Here is an 18905-nt window from a genome sequence, read left to right on the forward strand (position 1 = left end):
TTAATCATTTTAAACTTTCTCTCTTCTTTTTTTTGATCTTTCCTACCTGCTTTCTGGAGCAGAAAATCCATCTAGTGAGCACTGGAGAAGGACCAGTTGTCTACGTGCATCCAAGCAAAATAAATTTTGGCAGTATCCAAGTTCTGCAAGATGCCTCCCAAACTCTCCACCTCTCCAATCAGAGTGTCATCCCTGCATCCTTCAGGGCAACAATGGTAAGTGTCTGTGGAGCTATTTTCCAACAAAAATGACTGACGAGCAACCTGTGACTTAATTATTGTATGCAACATTTGCATATCACTAGATGATTGAGAAAGCAATGTATTCCATCACAATGCAGCAAGAGGAGCCTGGTCTGGGGGCAGTTTTAGCTGGGGGACCCCTGAGTAAAACAGAAAATTTGCGTAGATGCTTGAGCAGAAATGAGTCTGGATCAGTGTTGCAAGTTCTCCCTTTATTTTGTGGAAGGTATTTAGCTCTAAGACTCATGTGTTTGGAGCTCTGAGACCAAGAGAACGCCGTGGCCCTTTGCTCCTGAAAGGGCATGGGTTTCCACACGGTTTCCCTGTTAGATCTGCATTTGCTTTGTGCCGAACTGCTGGTAATGACAGAGACTAGGGTGTGAGGTCTGGCCTCAAACTGCTCGCAGTGAGGTGAGTTTCACACCTGCTGGGTGTCAAACCAGCTGGGTTGTTGCACAAGAACATACGTGTAAGGGTGGTGTACCTACGGTGGAGTCCGTCGCGTTGCAGAGCACCTCTGGAGACTGGCTGCAGAGAAAGGCTCTTTAATCCTGGAGGCTGCGTAGGGTGAGAAGCTGCACGGCCCAGGGAGGGTGGGTTGCTCCTGGCAGGGGGAGCAGGGCTGATGCAGCCAGCACGGGCTTGTGCGCTGAGGCCAGGTGGGGTGTGCTCCCCACTGGAGGGGGGATCTGTGAGGGGCTTGAAAGCAGGGTTCGGAGGGGGTTTGTTCTTCTCCATGTCCGGTGGGTCAGACTCCTGGGGCTGGTTAGCCCAGGCCTGGCAGTGTGGACTGGGTGTTGTGGATGGAGCATCAGGCAGTGTGTGAGAGTACAGGCTCAGCCTCCTGGGCCGAGGACGGGGCTGAATTTCCCTCACGCGGCTTTTCCAGCTGTTTGGGGGATAAACGTAACCTCAAAGTGGGGGATTCCCAGGGCAGCTTGCTTTGATTCCACAATGAAAACCTGCTTTCCATCTCTGCAGAGAGCAAGCCACCTGGGGTGGGTGGTGCTGGTGTGTGAAGGACGGGGTTTGCGTGCTCATAGCAGGCCCTGACCCGCAGAGCTGCTCCGGCACTGCTGTCCGGCCTCACGCCTGCCCTCCCTCCCCGGGCAGCCTGTGTGTCCCGGGGGGCTCGCAGGGTGTCTCTGCCTCTGCATTGCCTCAGGGCCCTAAGGCGTGGGGCTGGGCAATGAGTCCTATCCTGCTTCACTGCCATCTCTGCAAATATTGTGGCTAATCAATAAATAGAACAATAATAGCAGGGGGGTCAGGGATGGTTTCTTGCCCTGCAGTAAGGGTGGGCTCTGCTGCTCCGTAGTCCCCCCTGCTGACCCCACAGGCTTGACTTACCCCACCGTGAGCATCTCGGCTTCTCAGGACAGCTGCTGCTATCACGGAGGTGTTCAAGGGAGCAGGTCCTGAGAACCTGCTCGATCAGTCGTTTCAGCAAGGGCTCTTCAGACTCTTCATCCCCCCGATGCTGAGCTCCAGGGGAGCAGCACTGCGGCAGGCGAGGTGTGCTCCAGCTGCTCCCTGCCCCCAGCAGCTGCCTCCTTTGGTGCTGCTTTGCTGCCTCAGTTGAAGTTTTGCCCTTTGCTGCTGCCTTAGGCTGCCTGACCGTTTATTGAGGGGAAGAAGAGAGGACTGAATAATTTTGGAGATAAGATCTGAGATGCAGTCAGGTGCCAGGGTGAACTGCACACGTACCTCTGAGAGCAGAGGCAGTCCCTTAGCCTTGCTGGTGGGTGACTTGGGCATCCTGCATCCAGTTGTGCCCCTGAGCCCAAGTCTTGTGTTCTCTAAGACAGAAAAGCTGCTGCTTTGATTTCCTGCCTGGAGATTGCTGCAGGTCGGTGAGCTGTGATTTCCCTGTCTCCTGTTTGATGGCTGATCTCAAAACCGTGGCTGTTTGCAGTCAGGCTTAGAGATCACGGTCCCTGATCAAAGGAAGGAGCTATGATTGAAATTTTCACAGCAGCATTGCATCAGCAATGTTACAGCACGCTGACTGGCAGCTCAACAAACCGAACAAGATTAATAAAGGGACAGCAACAGGGCAAGTATAAGTTTAGTATCTTGTTCGAAACAGGAAAGGAAAATGCTGTAATGCAGATGGCCATGGTGCCACCTTGGTGGTGGTATTAACCATCACCTGCAAATTGCTGTTCCTGTCAAGTCAAGATTTCTTCTTGCTCTATGGGAGAAAAGAGCATTATCTGAGCAAGGCAAGATGCTTTTTTTGTGGGTAACAGTGCTGTGCCCTTCAAATGATATCTGTAATGCTATTTAGAAATGAGTGTTGAATTAACTTTCCAGGATATGGGCAACACTGGCCCTGAATATGGGGTCTCTTCCAAGGTGAGCAGAACTTTTGAAGATAAGATGCTGTCCTGGTTCAGCTAGGATAGGGTTAAGTTTTCCCCAGCAGAGAGGGGGAAGGAATCTCCAGCCAGGTTATTCATACCATGCTGACCTCAGGTCCAGGCGCGGGAGCGTGGGAATTCTTTTTCCTTTGTGGCTTTGGTGACGGGGAGCACGGGGCTGTCTGTAACCATTGCGGTATTTCTCTGTATATCTTTTGTCTTGTTTACTGTTATTACTGTTTATTGTTGTTATCATAGCTACTGTTGTTGTTCAGATTGTTTATTACACTGCTGTATTAAATTTCTTCTTATCTCAACCCGGGGTTTGTGCCCTACTTGTATCCGAGGGTGGGGGAGTGACAACAGCAACGTGGTCTCCGGTCCCGGCAGGGCCTAAACCATCACAGCCTTTTTGGCGCACCAACGTGGGGCACAAGAGGGTTGAAATAAGAATCAAAAAGGGACAGACCCTGACCAGAGTGTGCTAGAGCAATCTGTTGGGTGCAATTTTTCTGTTTGTATTTGTACGGTTTGATAAGACAATGTTTTCAATGCTGGCCCACTTGCTTGCGTGGTGGAGCTGGATTATTCCTTATATCCACTGTGTGTTCCCAGTGCTGGTGTTTGTTATCAGTGGAAAATGTGTAAAGGGTCTTATTTTGCTGTACTGGCTCCTGACTGCTTATAATGTGTTTGTATCGCTGGGGGGGGGCGGGCCGGTACCTGTTTGCCGTTTGGGCTTTTGTTAGGGGTCTCACCCCCTCTGTGGGTGAGCCAGGGGAAGAGATCCTCTCAGTTTTTGAGAGTTTCAATTATCCTTGGAGCCTGCAGGCCACTGTGATTGCAGCACAATGCTTTCTGAATGCCTGCCAGATCTTGTTTTGGCCATGCGGCGCTTCTCTAACAATAGCAGTGCCCGGAAACCTGCCCCGAGGTCAGATAATAGTGAGTGGCAAGGGGTGTGGGAAAAGATGGGCGAAGGCCTGAGTCGGTGGGCACCCCCAATGCTTCGGAACTTCACTCCTGAACAAATGCAGAGCCCTGAGAAGCTGATGGAGTGCTTAGAAAGGGTGTGTTACCAAACTGGCAAAACCCAGGAGACACAAATCGCTGCAATGTGTTGGGGACTTGCCCATGCCTACCGTGTCCTCTTTAATACCACCCACTGCCCTCAGGGGGGAGAAAAGGCTACAGAACCTGAGAGTGAAGTTACTGGTACAGTATCCGGGCCGGGGGAACAGGCAGAAGCAGTGTCAGTCGCCTCCACCAGCACAGCGACTGGGCCAGAGAGCCAGGCAGTGCCAGTGTCAGTCGCCCCGATACAGAAAACAAAATATACCAGAATGTCAGCTGGCAAAGTGAGGGATGGGGATGAGCCAGGCCCAGCACGGGAACAGATGCACAGGCTTAACTCTTTGCAGAGCTGTCTCACCAGAGCCTCATGGTGCTCCAAAAGCTCACCTTTTAGTTTAGGTTTTAAAGGCCATGTTTTGCTAATACAGCAGTACCAATTTGCTGATTTCCAGCCAGTTTGGTCTTGCCAGAGCTGGAGGGAACCATTCATTGTAGCCACCTGTGCCTGGAAACACACGGCATCAGTCATGAGCAGGGGTCATGGCCAGGAGCGTCAGTCTTGCCCTGGTGACAGGTTGTACCAAAACCCGAGGAAGGTGGAAGGCTGCGTCCCTCCCAGTGTCGCACAGGCTTAGGTCCAGCAGGCTTAAGTCCAGAGCATGTGGCTCTTAGAAAGGGGAGCAGAGGTGTGGAGGAGACCTTGGAAAAGGTGCCTGAAACCTGGCCACAGGGGGGAGTTTGGTTTTTATCACGTAAGGTATCTTATATGAGTTCATGCCCTTTCAGAATTGCTGTTTTTTAGTAATGGAAGAAATTATTATCCTGCTTGTCTAGGGAAATTAAACTTGTCGTATCATGCTGTACCTGTTGGCTAAATGAATTAAAGAAGGGTAGAATCTTCAAGGCAGTTATGCTCCGAGAAGCAAGAGTGACTCAGGAGGGTGCTTTTCCCAAAGGAAAAGCAGGAGGAGTTTGGTTATCAAACCAGGTGGCCCTGATCTCCCCAGCCCAGCGAGGAAGCGCAGATGGGTTCTGGAGGGGTGAGCTCTGGACCAGGGACACAAATGGAGACAAGTTTAGTTAGCTCGCTCAGCAGTCTGCTATTGGCTGAACCAAGCTTGACAAGTTAGGCTCTGTTGTCAGTGGCAGTGAGTGCCACGCTACTTTTTTTTTTTAGAGGCTCTGCCTTTTGATTTCATAAAACATCCCCTTGATGGTGCTCTGGGGCAGAGGCTAAACCAAAGTGGTCCCCATCCATGCTTTCGCCGAGGAGATGCTGGTGCTGAGGTGCCAGGAGGCGGCTGGTGGTTGGTGGGAGCATCCAGCCAGCCTCGTGCCCTGACCTCCACCTCCTGCTGGGGCTCGGGGCCGTCTGGGGCTCTCTTCTGCCACTGGCAGTTTGTGCGGATAAAGAGTAGCTTTGAAATGAAGAACGCGGGGTCCCCCACCTCAGGACTGCTGAAACACCCGGGAGGAGGCTCTGTGCACAACTGATGTGGGACGGGGTTTTATTTCCCCTTCATGTGCAGCCTCCGTGAGGAGCGATGGGTCGGCTGACAAAGGTGTGAATGCTCCCTTGCTAGGGCTGTGGCTTGGTAAAGTACAGCTGCATTTTAATACTGAGTTCTGCTTCCTCTTTCACTTGTGCAAGGCCAGAATGACCAGATCACCTAATTAACTAGCTTTATGCAGCTTCAAGAGAACTGAGTGTGGTGGCTCCTCAGTCGTCCCTTAGGGCATCCATCCCATCCCAGCCATCAATGCCATTCCATCCATCCATCCATCCATCCATCCATCCATCCATCCATCCATCTCTTAGATGCACAGTGGTGTCTTATATCCAAATTCTGGCAGCTCTTATTCGCAGTGGAAATCTGTCCTGGGAGAAGCTAATGATCTCAGCATTGAGCTTCTTGAATAAGTGATTGATCCCCACCCTTGCCCAGCACTCAGGGACTCTGTGCAAGCTCCTGCAGGGACAGAAATAGCCACTGTTTTTGTCTATCCAGTGCACAGGGCTGCTGGGTTGTGTTCTGGAGCATTCAAGGATAAGCGAGTAGCAGGGACGTTATCAGAAGTTAGATCGTGGTCTTCAAAGTGGGGGGAATTTTTAGCGTGGCTCCAAGAGATTCCTTGTCTCTGGGACGCAGCCTGGATCCACGCAGGCAGAAGCTGACCTGGAAGCCTGAGTGAGTCTGGCCCGGCAGAGCCTTTTGGTCCCGGCAGGTCTCCTGTTCAGTGGTGCACTGTGCTGCCCCGTGCTGCCCCTTGGACCCACACCAAATGCTAACGGAAAGAATGAGGACCCGATGCCATTCCTGCTCCTCTGGAGTGGGCTGTTGGCCCTGGCTCACCCTGGGAAATTCAAAGTCTGGCTCCATCGAGACAGCCTGTCATTATTCCTCAGTCATAGTTTCTTGGGTACAATTTACTGCCTGGCTTGTTGCCAAGCTTTGATAAATGAGCTTTGCCAGATAGCAGACATGCAGATTCACCTCTGGGGTGGAGCTATCAGGTCTCCTTTTCCAGTGAGCTACCATGAATCAGAGGGCAAAGAAAAGCTAACAGCCACCGGCTTGGTGTGAACGCCTTGGCTGGGTAGCCCTCGGCTGGTGGCAGCGCAGTGGATCCTCTGAGGCTAGTGATGGGCTGTGCACGGGATGCAGGGGCAGCAGAGGAGGGGTGGTGGGATCCTGTGTGAGGCCCCAGAGTTTACCCTGTGCCAACAACCTTCCTTCATCCCATTCTCATCTTGCTTTTTTAAAGACTTTCTTTTGCAGCTCTAGAGGACAAATTAAATGGAGCAGAGTTGATTGATTTTGCCAGCACTTGGAATAATGTTGATGCCTTTGGCATGCTCCACCTGGGACGCAGGCGTGCAGACCCGACCTGCTCTCCATGCAGGGCACAGCCAGCCTAAGGAGCTATCCTAGCTGGGGCATCCTACACACGCTGCTGGGACGCTGCCTGTCAGCAAGTTTTTGCTTCCCTGGCCGCAGAAAGTCTTACCCTTGCTAGCAGAGGTCGCTTTGGGGGGTTATTTAAAATGCTTCCCAAGACTTCAAAGTGCTGCTTGGTTTTCTGACACTCTTCTCCCTTGGGCTGGCTGGTGTCCTGTTAGAGCTGAGTGCTGCCAGCCTGATGGATGGGAACTCGAGCTAACCTCATCTGGATCGAGCATTTGCTTGGATCGTGTCAGGCCTCCAAGCACACTGTTGCTTTCCATTAAAAAATAAAAAAGGCGGGGGGAAACCTCTTCTCTTACAATACTGCAGGGTTTTGGGTGAGTAGTGCCTGTCACCCCAAACACGGCACTGAAGTGTGGGGTGCAGGCACCACCACCACCGTGATGGACACTTGGAAGCTGTACATCTGCCTCCCTGTGCATTTCCCGCTGGCCAGGGAGCACGGTGTGTGTTTCCTCTCTGCAGGCTTGCTCCCTGGGAACGTGGTTTTAGAGGGGCTGGGGTCCAGCACCTTCACTGCCGCAGCTGTGGAGGGAGGTCCATGAGAAACCAGAGGGAAGAGAGTGCTTGGAAGCCCGGGCCATGCCTACAGGGCACGTGCCTTCCAGTTTGCTTTCTGCTTATTGCTTTAGTGCCCTGCTATGAACATTTATAGCTGAATTTTCCAAAGCAGAAGGCACTGGGGCACCTCACTGCAGCTGGTGATCAGTGGGAACCGAGTGCTTCAGTTCTTCGGGGGCTGTTGAGAAGCACTGAGTAACTCTTGGGAAAGAAGACGTTGGTGTCAGGGTTTTGATCAGCCGGTTTTGCAGAGTTACTCTTCAGGCTCTCAGCAGTATCCCCCAGCCGTGTGGCTGCTGCAGTGGGATTTGAGCAGTCCTGGCTTCCTCTAGCCTTGAGCCTTTATGCTAACCCAGCGCCCATTGTCAGGAAGCCAGGAGAGGTGAAGTAGCTTCCCTTGGCGTGCGCTCCGAAAGAGAGACTGGAGGAGGAATAACCTCCTCCTGAGGATGAGCATCCCTTGGGTTGGGCAACACTGGGTTAATGAAGTGAGTCTGTTAAAGGAAGGTAAAATACAGGTTGTAGAAGCTCCTGCATAGTTGTTGTTTCCAGCTTGGATTTAGGGAAATGGACCCTCTCTGGTTTTTATCCTCATATCTTCAGCCCTTCCTTTTCCTGCACCCCACAAGAGCCCAGGTCCGTGGTTTCCATGCTAAGTTAGTGTTCGGCTTGTCTTACAGGCTCGTGAATGCTCGTGCTGGAGGATTGAACCCAGTGAAGGAGTGATTCCTCCTGAGACAGAGGTGTCAGTAGCTGTCATAGCAAGCTTGGATGACACGGAGAAATTCAAGGACGAGGTGAACCTGTTCATCGAGAACAGCCACACCTACGTGATCCCCGTCCAGGCTGTTGGCACTGGCACCACGATTGTCACTGACAAACTCTTTGCGCCGGAGCTCAACTTGGGACCCCACTTCAGGTAGGGTATCTCTCAGCTTCTGCCGTGGGCTCAGCAAGGGGCAGTTTTGCTGTAGTCCTTCAGGCTGGTTGTTCTTCAGCGCTCAAGGTCCTGGCTCTGTTTTCCTGAAGCCCCAGGGCTTCCTTTAGAAACCTTCTGTGGCCATTTGAAAGTTGTTAGATACCCTCAAAAGCCACCAAAATGGAAACCAGTTGTTAAATTGTCACTGACTTGTCTTTAGTTATAATACATCTATTTCCTCACTTGAACAAAAAGAGATTTGGAGGAAAACAGCAGGTCCTGGAAGCCTCTGGGTGGAAGATGCTACATTACAAGTATAAACACATTTCCCTTTGCAATCATGTTGATTGTTTTTCCCTTCCCTGTGGAGTATCATCTCGCAACAGCGGAACACCTTTGTGGTAGCTTGTTAGCAGGTCCCTGACTAAATGAATGGTGCTGTTTTGTTTGCCCTCTGCCCAGCGGTCCTGAGGAGCAGCAGAATTTCTTTGCCCCGTGTCATCCCTCATTTGCTCGCCTTCCCCGTCTCCCCTGCCGGGCTGCTCTTCATCAGATATAGTCGCTCTTCCCTCGTCTCTCCCACCGGCTTTCCTCGGCGTCACCGCCGCAGCGGAGCCTGAGGTGCGGGCAGGCGAGGGTGGCACTGGACCAGCTCTGGAAGGGAGAGGAGGAGAAGTCCACTGAGTTTGGGCAGGATAAATGGAAGGTGTTAATTAAAGAGCTTGGCTCAAAGGAGGGGGTTCACTGGTCCTAACGCGTCTATCTGACCAGGCCTGTTCCTGTAAATGGGAGAAAAATAAGCCTTTTCAAAGTGCTGCCTGCTTTGTGTTGGACACCTCTTAGGATGAGAAGAACAGTCTTTTTGAGGTGCCTGTTCCTTTCCCTGGCTGCAGAGTGTCCACAGCGGTCCAATCCCTAAATTTGGGGGTAGAAAAAGCAGGTTGATCCTACTCTGTAGGATAGATTTTGGGGGGTTAAATATGCATGCACAAGCCACCCACATACGCAGGGACATTGCAGGGGGTTGGTGCTTGTCCAGCGTGTCCTGTGCTCTGTGCAGCCACAGACTGGCTACCCAACGGAGTGGGCGATGTCAGTGTGATTTGTGTCATGGTCCTCTGCCCCCCTTCACGTCTTGCTCTGCAGACTCTGGAGTTGTTGCCTTTGCTGTCAGCTGCAGAGCTGCCCCAGGTGAGCTGAGACGGGACCCAGGTAACATCTCAGATGAGCTGGGCTTTCCCAGAGCCACAAATTCTGCATCCACGCAGAGCTTCTCCAAGCTTTCGTCTGTGCTGTCCACCACAGAAACCATTTCACACTAAGCTTGTACGCATCATGTTTTAACAGTCTGTTTCAGCGGCTGGTTTGTTCTATTCTTGGCTCAGGTCTGTGCATTTAGCTGCCTGGGGCAGGCATGCATTTTGTAAGCCGTGTATTCTGTCCTTTTCAAAAAACCAGTAACTGTTCCAGGAACAATTCACGTCCTGGTCATGCTCAGATTTATAGAGGGTAAAATAATCACTCCAGATGAGCCTGCAGTTAGTGTTTCCTTACATGAAGAAATCAATTTCCCTTGAGTATTCATTTTGGTTTATATCTAGCTCTAGTTATTCATCTCTCATCGTTGCTCCATCCCCTCAGCAGCCAGACCTGGTCTTGCTGCCATGTTTGATTTGGGGAAACTTCTGTTGATCCTGTGTTCTCACAGTGCATTATCTTCCTAAACCACAACAGCAGCTGCACTGTTCAGGCAAAGGATGATGTGTTGGGGGTGATGAGGTTGGATGCTCCCTAAGGGGCTGGGGGTGCCAGGGCAGGGGCCCTGCCAGCGAGGCAGGGGGTGCCCAGGTCACCGGAGGGTCTCTAGGCTGGTGATGCTCTGTCTGCAGCAGCTGAGATGATGATCTTCATGCAGCTCTTCCTTGCTGTACGCAAACAGAGCAGCTGCTGGATGCTGATAAACTTTGGGGCAACCAAGGTCTGGCTTTTGCTGAAGCTTTGAGCTAGGTCAGCCTTTTTGGAGGTGTTTTTATTGCTGCGTGTGCAGTCGGGTAATGCCATCAGGGTGCTGAAGCCGGGTGACCACTGGGAGATAGCAGCTCCCATGACTTTTTCCATCTCTTTTCCCTTCCAGCCTGGATCCCTGCTGTTACCGCTTCAAGATAACAAACAAAGGACGGCGCACCCGTTGGCTCTACTGGTCAACAGCAGGTTCTGGCTCGTTTCGCCGGCGTCATCGTGTCCCTGCTGTCAGCACCACCGAGGGCCAAGGTTCCTCCCAGAGCCCCAGACCTGCCTGCCCTGGGTTTAAGGTTCAGCCACTGAGGGTGGAGCTGATGCCGGGCAAGACTACGGAGATGGTGCTGGAATGCTTCTCCAGCACTCCTCAGGTGAGGTCCCCCCCGAGGGCTGAGCCTTCCCCATCAGGAGCAAGTGCTTTCAAGAAACTGTTCTAACAGCACGAGCTACCATGGCAGCACCAGCTTTCCTTGCTGGCCACTGTCAGTTCCTAAGGCTTTTTCATGTTTCCATGGCTACTGTAAACCCAACCTGCTGATAGCAAAACACGGACTGAAGGAGATATTGCTACTTCGGGGGCAAATGGCAGGTTACAAGGTGTCATGTGCTGAGGCAGAAAGGAAGGGCAGAGAAAATAAGTTACACTTAGACTAGGAGCACAGGCAGAAAGTAAATAACAAAGTGCAAAGTAATGTATTTGGGGGAAGCAGTGAGTAAAACAAAACACCTGTGAAGGGAGGGAGTGTCTGGGAGTAGCATCATTTTTCCTCCGTAGACAAGCATGGGCAGAGGGCTCGTCTAGCACTGAGTCCTGAAGCAGAAAAATGAACACAGTGTGTCAGCTGTAGCGATCGGGTGATGTTCATCCACGTGGGAAACTGTTTGCAGGGATCGTTACAATTGACAGCTTGACTTTGTCAGTATTTCCATAACAGCTCACCTCAGTCTCTCAGCCAGTCCCAGGGTCCCAAGGGCAGCCAGGTCTCGCAGCAGCCTTGGATGGCAGCTCAGGGGGAGATTTCAGCAGGGTCACGGGGTGTTCTCCTCCCTGGACTCTTTATTTCCAGGGGAAATCCTACTCTGCAGAGAAACTTCCAGCTAACCCTGGTGTGCATTCCCTCTCTCCAAGACTGCTGGGCACAGATGTTTAGGCAAATGTGGAATAAATCTGCATCAAGCTCTTGCTGATACTTGTGTTTTGAAAGGTGTTTTAAAGGGCTGCCTTGGTAGGTAGCTTGAGGAATACTTGATTACTCACCTAGTTGACTGCGATGGGACTGTCCCTGTGCAGTTCGGAGCCCAAAGGTTTTGTTGAAGCAGGGAAAAGAAAGGAAATAAAGTGATCAGGGTGCTGGAGAGGCTGTCCTGCCGCGAAAGCTGAAAGAGGATCTGTGAGCTGAGCTGTGGCTACCTGGCTCCTGCAGTCAAAGCCAAGACCCTGGGAGTGGGCTTTCCACCTTCCTCGGGTCTTGAGAACTTAATACTCTTGATGTCGGTCAGAAGCCCAACTCCCTGCATCACACATGCAGCACAGATGGTTTTGAGTCTGTAGGCTCTGAGGAGGAGCTGTGGTGTTGTAGCAGAGGGAAGAGTGAGAAATGAAGGGAGGATTTTGGGGAACTGAAACCATGAGAAATCAGGAAAAAGTCTTAAGAGCATCCAGCTTAAGCAGAGGGTTTTCATGTAAACTGCAAGACCTCTCTTTCCTGGGGAGGTTTCTTTTAAAACCAGCTCTAGGAGGGCACAGTACCTGCTAGGAATGGGTGGCCCCCTCTTTACCTGAAGGCAGTCTGCCTGTTTGGGTTTTTCCCATGGATCCTGTCCTCTAAGCTTCCAAGGGAGGGTTTGCTAGCATTGGCCCTTCTGTCACCTGTTTCCCTTAATATAGTTGCATTTTTAAAAATTTTTTTTTAATAAGTTCCTACAGCTTTCTGTAAGTATTATGCCTGGCAGTGGGACAAATCAAAACAGTAATAATTTGGGGCAGGGACTATTACAATTGTAGGCAGCACATGACTCACAAGGGCTTTTTGTGGATAGTGGGGTGTGGCATTACGGACGTTTGAGAGCAGAATAAATGGGATGCAGCATAAAAAGAAAAGGGGGCTGTTGAGGAGCCCAGTGGCTGTAACTTGATGGCGGTAACAGGGTCTGTGGTTGGGTGGGCAGCAAATACAGTGCGTTTTGGGGACGCCCTGCTGGGCCCCGCTGGGTGACGGGTGACTCCTCCGTGCAGGTGGTGAAGGAGCGGCTGCTGTGCCACGCCGTCGTGGGGAGCAAGGCAGAGAAGGCTCCGATAATGGAAGTGGATGTCACCTGCGAGTTCATCGCTCCCATCCTGAAAATGTCCTCCAGGGAAATCACTTTCCGGGTGGAGAAGGTAAGTCTCTGGATTTCATCCTGGCACTGAAGAGCATGGCTGGTGACTGAAAGCCTGGTGGGGCGTGTGCTTGTGTTCGAAGGAGGAAGTTAAATGGCTTCTCCAAGTCCCTGGGGCTTTGACTATTGAGCTGAGCGGGACCAAGATTTTGCCATTAACACTGAGATCAATATTTCGCCCCTCTGGGATCGGGAGCAGTCCCACCAGCTGTATTCTGCCTTTTTGATGTGGAGACAGAGTTGAGCTGCTGAGCCAAGGGCACAGGGCGAGATGTGTGGGACCCACGAGAACAGCGTGGGCTTTGCACAGCCACCTCGTGTGCTGGGGCTGAGGTGGGCGAGCAGAGTGCTGCAGCTGAGCGATGCTAAACCCCCTCCTCACCCTTCCTGAGGGGCTTCGTAAAGTAAGCGAGGGTGTTTTCAGAGATGGGACTGGTTTTTAACTTCACCCAAGTAAAACAGAGAGAACAGCTGCTCTGCCGAGGGGGATCATGGCTACTTCTAGAGAGACACCAGTTCCTGTACTCGGGGTGAAGGGAGGCTTCTGGGGATCCTCCAAGGCACGGTGATGTCTGAACACCGATCCTGTAGGGAAGCTGAGAAGAACTGAGATTCCTGTCAGCTCTTCAGGCTGATGAGAAAAACCTGTCATTTTGTCTGTTTGCCTTCTCTGCTCTTGGCATGGATGGTAGCTCTTTGCAATTCCCCAAGCTTCACCTTCTTCAAAGGACCCGCAGACATCCTTCAGCTGCAGTGATGATAACGCCAGCGCAAAGCAGGTGCCCCTTAGCCTCTGGATCCTGACTCCTGCATCACCTTCCCTCTCCCTTGAGGTGTCTGAAAAAGAGAAGATACTTCATTATTTAGTTTCTGTGTTTTCAGGCCTCTCCTCTGGTTCCCAGGCTTCCAGAGAAGCACAAAATCCTGTGAGCAGGCAGTTCAGGTTTAATTAGAAGCTTTTCAGCTATCCCTGATGTCTGCCTGTGGTCTGCTTGATGCCATGTGCTCGGATTTATTGAGTGTTATGACACTGCAGCTGTTTGATATCAGTACATCCAGAACAAGTTGCCCAAACACTGTCTAGTTTATATAAACCATGCAGGAAGCCCAGAGCAATGCATAAACAGGAAGAAATAGCTTAGGCAGAGCCGAGCTTTGAGGCTACAGACAGCTTGTCACTGGAGCAGGGGCAGCAGGACACCCGTTGCAGCCCGACTGTTGAGGTTTCTCCTGGCTGTATGTGCCTGTAGATGCTCAAAGCCAACCTTAGGCTGCTGCAGGCTCTCTGCTATGGGCCAAATCCTGCTCGCTTTTCTCCTCTGACCAGCATCACTGCTCTTATGAGGCTACTAGAGCTGACAAGGTTGTAAGAAATGACTATGTGAGTGAAAATCATCTTGTGCCGTTCTTCTCGAGAGGATAGAAAATGGAGACAAGTGCTCTGGGTTCACTTTCTGCTATTGGTCTTGTTCATGCAGCTGCCTCCTCTCAGGGTCCTATTCCCTCCTCTGTGTGCCAGTGTTTCCCTGTCCCCGGGGGATGCTGTGGTTTCTAAACACGGAAGGATCTGATATACTTAGAGAAAAACCACCTAGAAGGATAGAAACTAACAAAAATAGTAAATAGAGGTGTATGCACTTCTGGGGTTGGAAAACTTGAAATGCATCAGAAAGGGAAGGACTTCCGTGGCTACTTCATGTTGTTTTTTCCCCTTGTGTCCTGTTTCTGTAGCAACCTGGTGATGTCCTAACTCTGCAGCACCAGTCTCTGTCTTTAAGAAACGCCTCGGCCCTGCCACTCAGCGTCGTCCTGGCCTTAGAGCAGCCCTTCTTAATCTGTGACGCGGAGCGGCAGCCCCTCTCTGCAGACGCTCAGGTGAGCAGCCGTGGGCCCTCCCGCTGTGGGGTTTGAAGAGGGGGGGTGTGGTGGTACGTTTCTGTTAGGAGGTCCTCTAGCAGAGAAGTTTATTCTTTAGACTCAGCAGTAGACTGGCCTGAACTAAGTCAGATTTGAAGCAAGCTGCTGAAGGAAACGAAATATCATCTGAACTGGGGAAATACATCCTGGCTCTAAGACGTGAGGAGAGGGGAGCAGGCAGCTAGGCCTGGGCAAGCCGTGTATAACGGTGTCTCTTGGAAGTCACTGAGCTCTCCAGCAGCCATTCTCAGATACCCTCCAGAGCAGCTGGCTTTCCTCAGGGGCAGCCCTGCCTCCAGGAAGGCTGAGGAGGCTCCTCCAGCCGCTGCCTGGCCCCTGCCCTGTTGTTGGAGGAAGGGGTTGGACATGGGCTCTGCTAAACGTTGTAGGCACGGCCACCGCTTCTGTGCTGTGCCAGTGACTAGCCCCTGCAAGGGCGAGGCTGCAGTGCCATGCTGCTTGTGCTGGGAGGGCAAAGCAGTTCCTCTAGAGCTGGGGCAAAAGGCCCTGGTGTGCCAAATGCTGATTTAGTTGTGTATTTAGCACATCGCTCCTGGGGGTCCCGAATTCAGCAGTAGAATATTTATTTTCCTCGTGTATTGATGCAGAGCACAGTGAGATGAGCCTGAGATAGTCTCAGACAGAGCGTGGTGGGGCTTGCAGTCAGGCACACACTGTGAAGAAAACACAGGATGAACTGAGAAGCCTATGCTGGGGTCAGACGTTGAACATTTCCACGTTTCGTGCTGCCAGACCTTGGGACTTCATCACACTGGTGATTAATACTCTTCATTTCCTTGCAGCCCATGAAGCTGGAGATAGGGGAGGAACTTCTTCTCTCCATCAGATTTAACCCTGCTTATAAAGAGGATTTGTGTAGCCGGGTAGTGGAGAAGGTTCTAAAGATACAGTTTCTGGAGCATCCTCATGAGGAGCAGGTCACCATTCGGGGAGAAGTCTACTTCCCAAATCTCCGTATCCAGCCCACGGCCCTGGACTTCGGCTGCATCTTGAACGACACCAAAGATGTGCGTTACATCGAGCTGACCAACTGCAGCCCGCTTCTTGTCCAGTACCACTGGTCCTTCCTGATGGACAGCTGCGTGAGCCAGATGAGGTATGTGCCCCTTTGCTCTCTCCTTGAAGCTCTTCTCCTTCCTCGTGTCCTGTTTGTGCTTTGCAAAGACCAAGGCTGTTTGCCTGTGATCTGACAAATTGCTTTCAACTTTCCCTGGGGGAGTAACACCTCCCAGCCGTGGTCGGGCTTAGGTGCTCAGGGAATAAGTGATCACCAGTTTGACGCTGGGAAGGAAACAACGTTCTCCAGCCAAGCTGGGGCTGTGAGATGCTACCAACACTTCCTGCATTGTCCATAACCTAGAGTCCTGCTTTATTTCTGGAGCTACAAACCCATACCTAGGCACTGGGACAAGCAGATATATGATTTTTCTTCCCTGCCAACCCTATGTGTTGTCATTTTACACTAAGAACCTACACAGTCTCTTGCTGCTGCTTTACTGTAGCCCCCATACTGGTTCCCCTGGGAAGGAAGGCTGGGGTTGGAAAGCTGCTTTCTCAGACCTTTGTGGCCTGAGGCGAACACCACACTGGTGCAGTGAGTTTTCATCTGTTGAACTGCACATCACATTCCCCAAACAGCCATTTAGTGTCTTACAGGGAAAGGGCAGGTTCTGCTGCAGCTGTGGGTGCAGCTGTAGGCGTTGGTGGGAGCACTTGTCTGAACGTCCTGGGAAGCAGGGCCAGCCAGCGCTGGGCTGTGGTTTACAAGCTCCCTTCCCCGGAGCACCGATCGCTGCTGCTTCGGCGCTCCTCAGGGATCAACGGGCTGTTCAGCCGTGTCTCTGCCGGAGTTTCTCAGCGGGTCTTTCCACGCTGCCCCGCGTGTGTGGGGTGTCCCGTGCCGGGCTCCGTGGGTGCCCCGCACGGCGCTGGGCTCTGTCGGGGTTAGGGCGCAGCAGGCTCCGGGCTCTATCCCTGCTCCTGCCTTACGTGCTTGGAGAAAGCCTCGGGCGTTGCTGCTTGCTTGTGCTGACCTGCAGCTGCGGGTGGTGTCAGGGGAAATATTCCGGGTTAGCACCTGGTGGAGCTGCAGAAGTTCTCGCCTTGGCCCTCTGGGTGGGGGAGGCCCAGTCTGCAGCTGTGGGTGCTTTCAGGAGGGCACTGGCGGCTCTGCACTGGCTTGTTGCTCTCCGGATCTGCCCCTTTGTGTCTCAGGCTCACCTTTTTGCACAGTCTGTGTGTGTCTTCCTTTCCTGCTGTGATTTTTACCTCCCTACAAGGTTTTCACCCGTGTCCTCTTCCATTTCTCCTTGCAACCAGTTGCCAGCTGCCTGTGCCGCCGCTACAGCAGCGTCATCCCTAGGCAGCCCCGTATGCTGACCTGCTCCATCCTGGTTTGGGAGCTGCTGGCTCAGACCCGTTACTGAATTCACACCCGCAGTGCCCAGCCGGGGGCCGCATCCTGCTGAGGAGCTGCTCGTGCAGGCTTCCCTCCCTCCCACTGCAGGTCCACAATCAAAGTCATGTTATTTTCCAGGTTCAGCCCTCCGGTACCGAAATTTTTCACCAAACCCCAACCACCAAAAAAGGAGGGAGCCTGGTTGGAGCGCTCGGTGTCTGCAGGGAGCAGCTGCAGGGGTGGAGGTGTGGAGGAGCCAGCTGAAGCCCTGGGAGCCGCGGGGGATCCTGCCCAAGAGCCAGCAGGTGCAGATGACTCCCTGGAAGCAAAGGTAGATTTTCTTGTACACCTACCGCTTGCGTTGCCTCCCCCATCTTGCCACTGAAAAGCCGTACTTGTGCCAGTCCCCCTTTTTGCTGCCCTGCTGTCATGTGCCCTGAGGGTGGGCTGGGCAGCAGGGCCAGCGGCTGGACATGGGGCTTCTGGGGAGGGAGAAATCGGGTAGTTTTGCTTGGAGAAGCCCACTGAGATCCTACAGACCTATGCTGAGTTTGGGGTTTTTTAGCTTGTTTTTACACTGTAAACTGAGCCTTTTATCTGCATCATGATGTGAAGGCTTCCAGTTTCCTTCCTGTATCAAGCTGTGCCAAGTACTGTGATCTCCAGGTACCACCTTCTCACCCCCAGCTGGAGCTGCATGTTTTTATGTCTCTGCCTTCACCCGAGACCTGCAGTATCGCAGGGATGGCCACAGAGCCATCTTTGATAAAATGAGACTTTTCAAGGTCATTGTCTCTTCCTCCTGGCATGAAAAATGGCCTTTGGTCTGCTGACCTTCCTGGTGAACCTCGGTGCTTTGGAGCTTGATGTCCGTGCTAGTGGGAACTGGCGCCTTGTTCTGCATCGTGTGGGACAGAGGCTGCTCCTGGGGCAATAAAAGAGGATGCAAGAAAGCATGGGAAGTTCTGAAAGCACTGGCGTTGACATTAAGGTCAAGGAGAGGGGTTGCACCTGCTCACATCCAAACTTCGGTCATTTTAACATTATAACAGCACATTTTTTCTGGATCAGGAGAAATGATACCCCGTAGACGTAAAGAATGGCGTGGCTGAATGTTTTTGGATAGAAGCGTGGAATCTTCTTTATTTCCTGCTTTGTTGCCATGTATGCAGAAACAAACCAGAGAAAATCCAGTAGGTGTGGCTAAGTAGGATCCAAAAGGCTTCAAAGGATACGCCTGGATTGCAGCTTCCCCTTCTGCTTGTGTGACTGTGTCAAGGCAATACCCACATAACCTCCCTGGGGAGGCGGGAGACCATAGGCCTAGGAAAGGTGCGGGTTAGAATCTTTGGGAATAGGCACTTGGCAAAGCTTTGCTAGGCTTGAAAATGTGGAGATGAGAGAAAGAGCATTGAATCTTCTGATTCTGAGCTTCATCTACCGGGGAGATGTAGCCTCTGATTAGGTGTAAAGATGTCCCATAAAAATTCTTGCAGATTCTGCTGATGCCAAGGCCCCAGCACAAAGCCCTTCTTCACGTTACTGAAGAAGCAGGTATTGCCACACTTCAAAAGCACTCACAAAGCCCTCGCTTATTAAATAGGGGATGAGGTTCCTTTTGAAAGATGGCACCGCTGAGGTCAAACACCAGCTCTCAGCTGCTGGGAGACAGAAGAACATCTCTGCCGCCTTCTTCAGGAAGGTGTCATTCAAGAGAGTGACTTGGTGGAGATCCTCAGCTCTCCAGCACTGATGGGTGCGCGAGATGAAACCTAAGCACTCTCTGAAATGGGATACTTGTGCCAAGCCCTTATTTTCCTGGTTTGATACTTCTCGCTTGCAGCTGTGCTCCTGCTTTTGTCCTGAAGAACCTAACCTGTCGAGGCATGGGGTTCTGGGCACGTTCCCTGGGCAGGAGTGAGCGAAGCTGGTCTGGCACAAGGGTGCAAAATGCCCTTGAGGTCTCTGCCAGGACTGAGGGCTGGGTGCACTCAGCTTCCCCATGCACGCTTGCGCGTAGGAAGCGCAGGCGGAGCCCGTGTCTCA

At 52.1% G+C, this 18905-nt stretch overlaps 1 protein-coding gene across 1 annotated transcript in view; it reads left to right on the plus strand.

Moving 5' to 3' along the window:
* LOC141955372 (hydrocephalus-inducing protein homolog) overlaps positions 1-18905 on the plus strand; it is an 85173-nt gene that overhangs the window by 46615 nt on the left and 19653 nt on the right. Inside the window, 7 exon segments of the mRNA XM_074895209.1 lie at positions 63-215; positions 7887-8125; positions 10260-10515; positions 12381-12524; positions 14255-14398; positions 15244-15557; positions 16998-17190. Of these exon segments, the coding sequence (XP_074751310.1) occupies positions 63-215; positions 7887-8125; positions 10260-10515; positions 12381-12524; positions 14255-14398; positions 15244-15557; positions 16998-17190 (1443 nt within the window).

This window comes from Athene noctua, unplaced genomic scaffold, assembly GCF_965140245.1.
Source record: "Athene noctua unplaced genomic scaffold, bAthNoc1.hap1.1 HAP1_HAP1_scaffold_163, whole genome shotgun sequence".
Classification (NCBI taxonomy): Eukaryota; Metazoa; Chordata; class Aves; order Strigiformes; family Strigidae; genus Athene; species Athene noctua.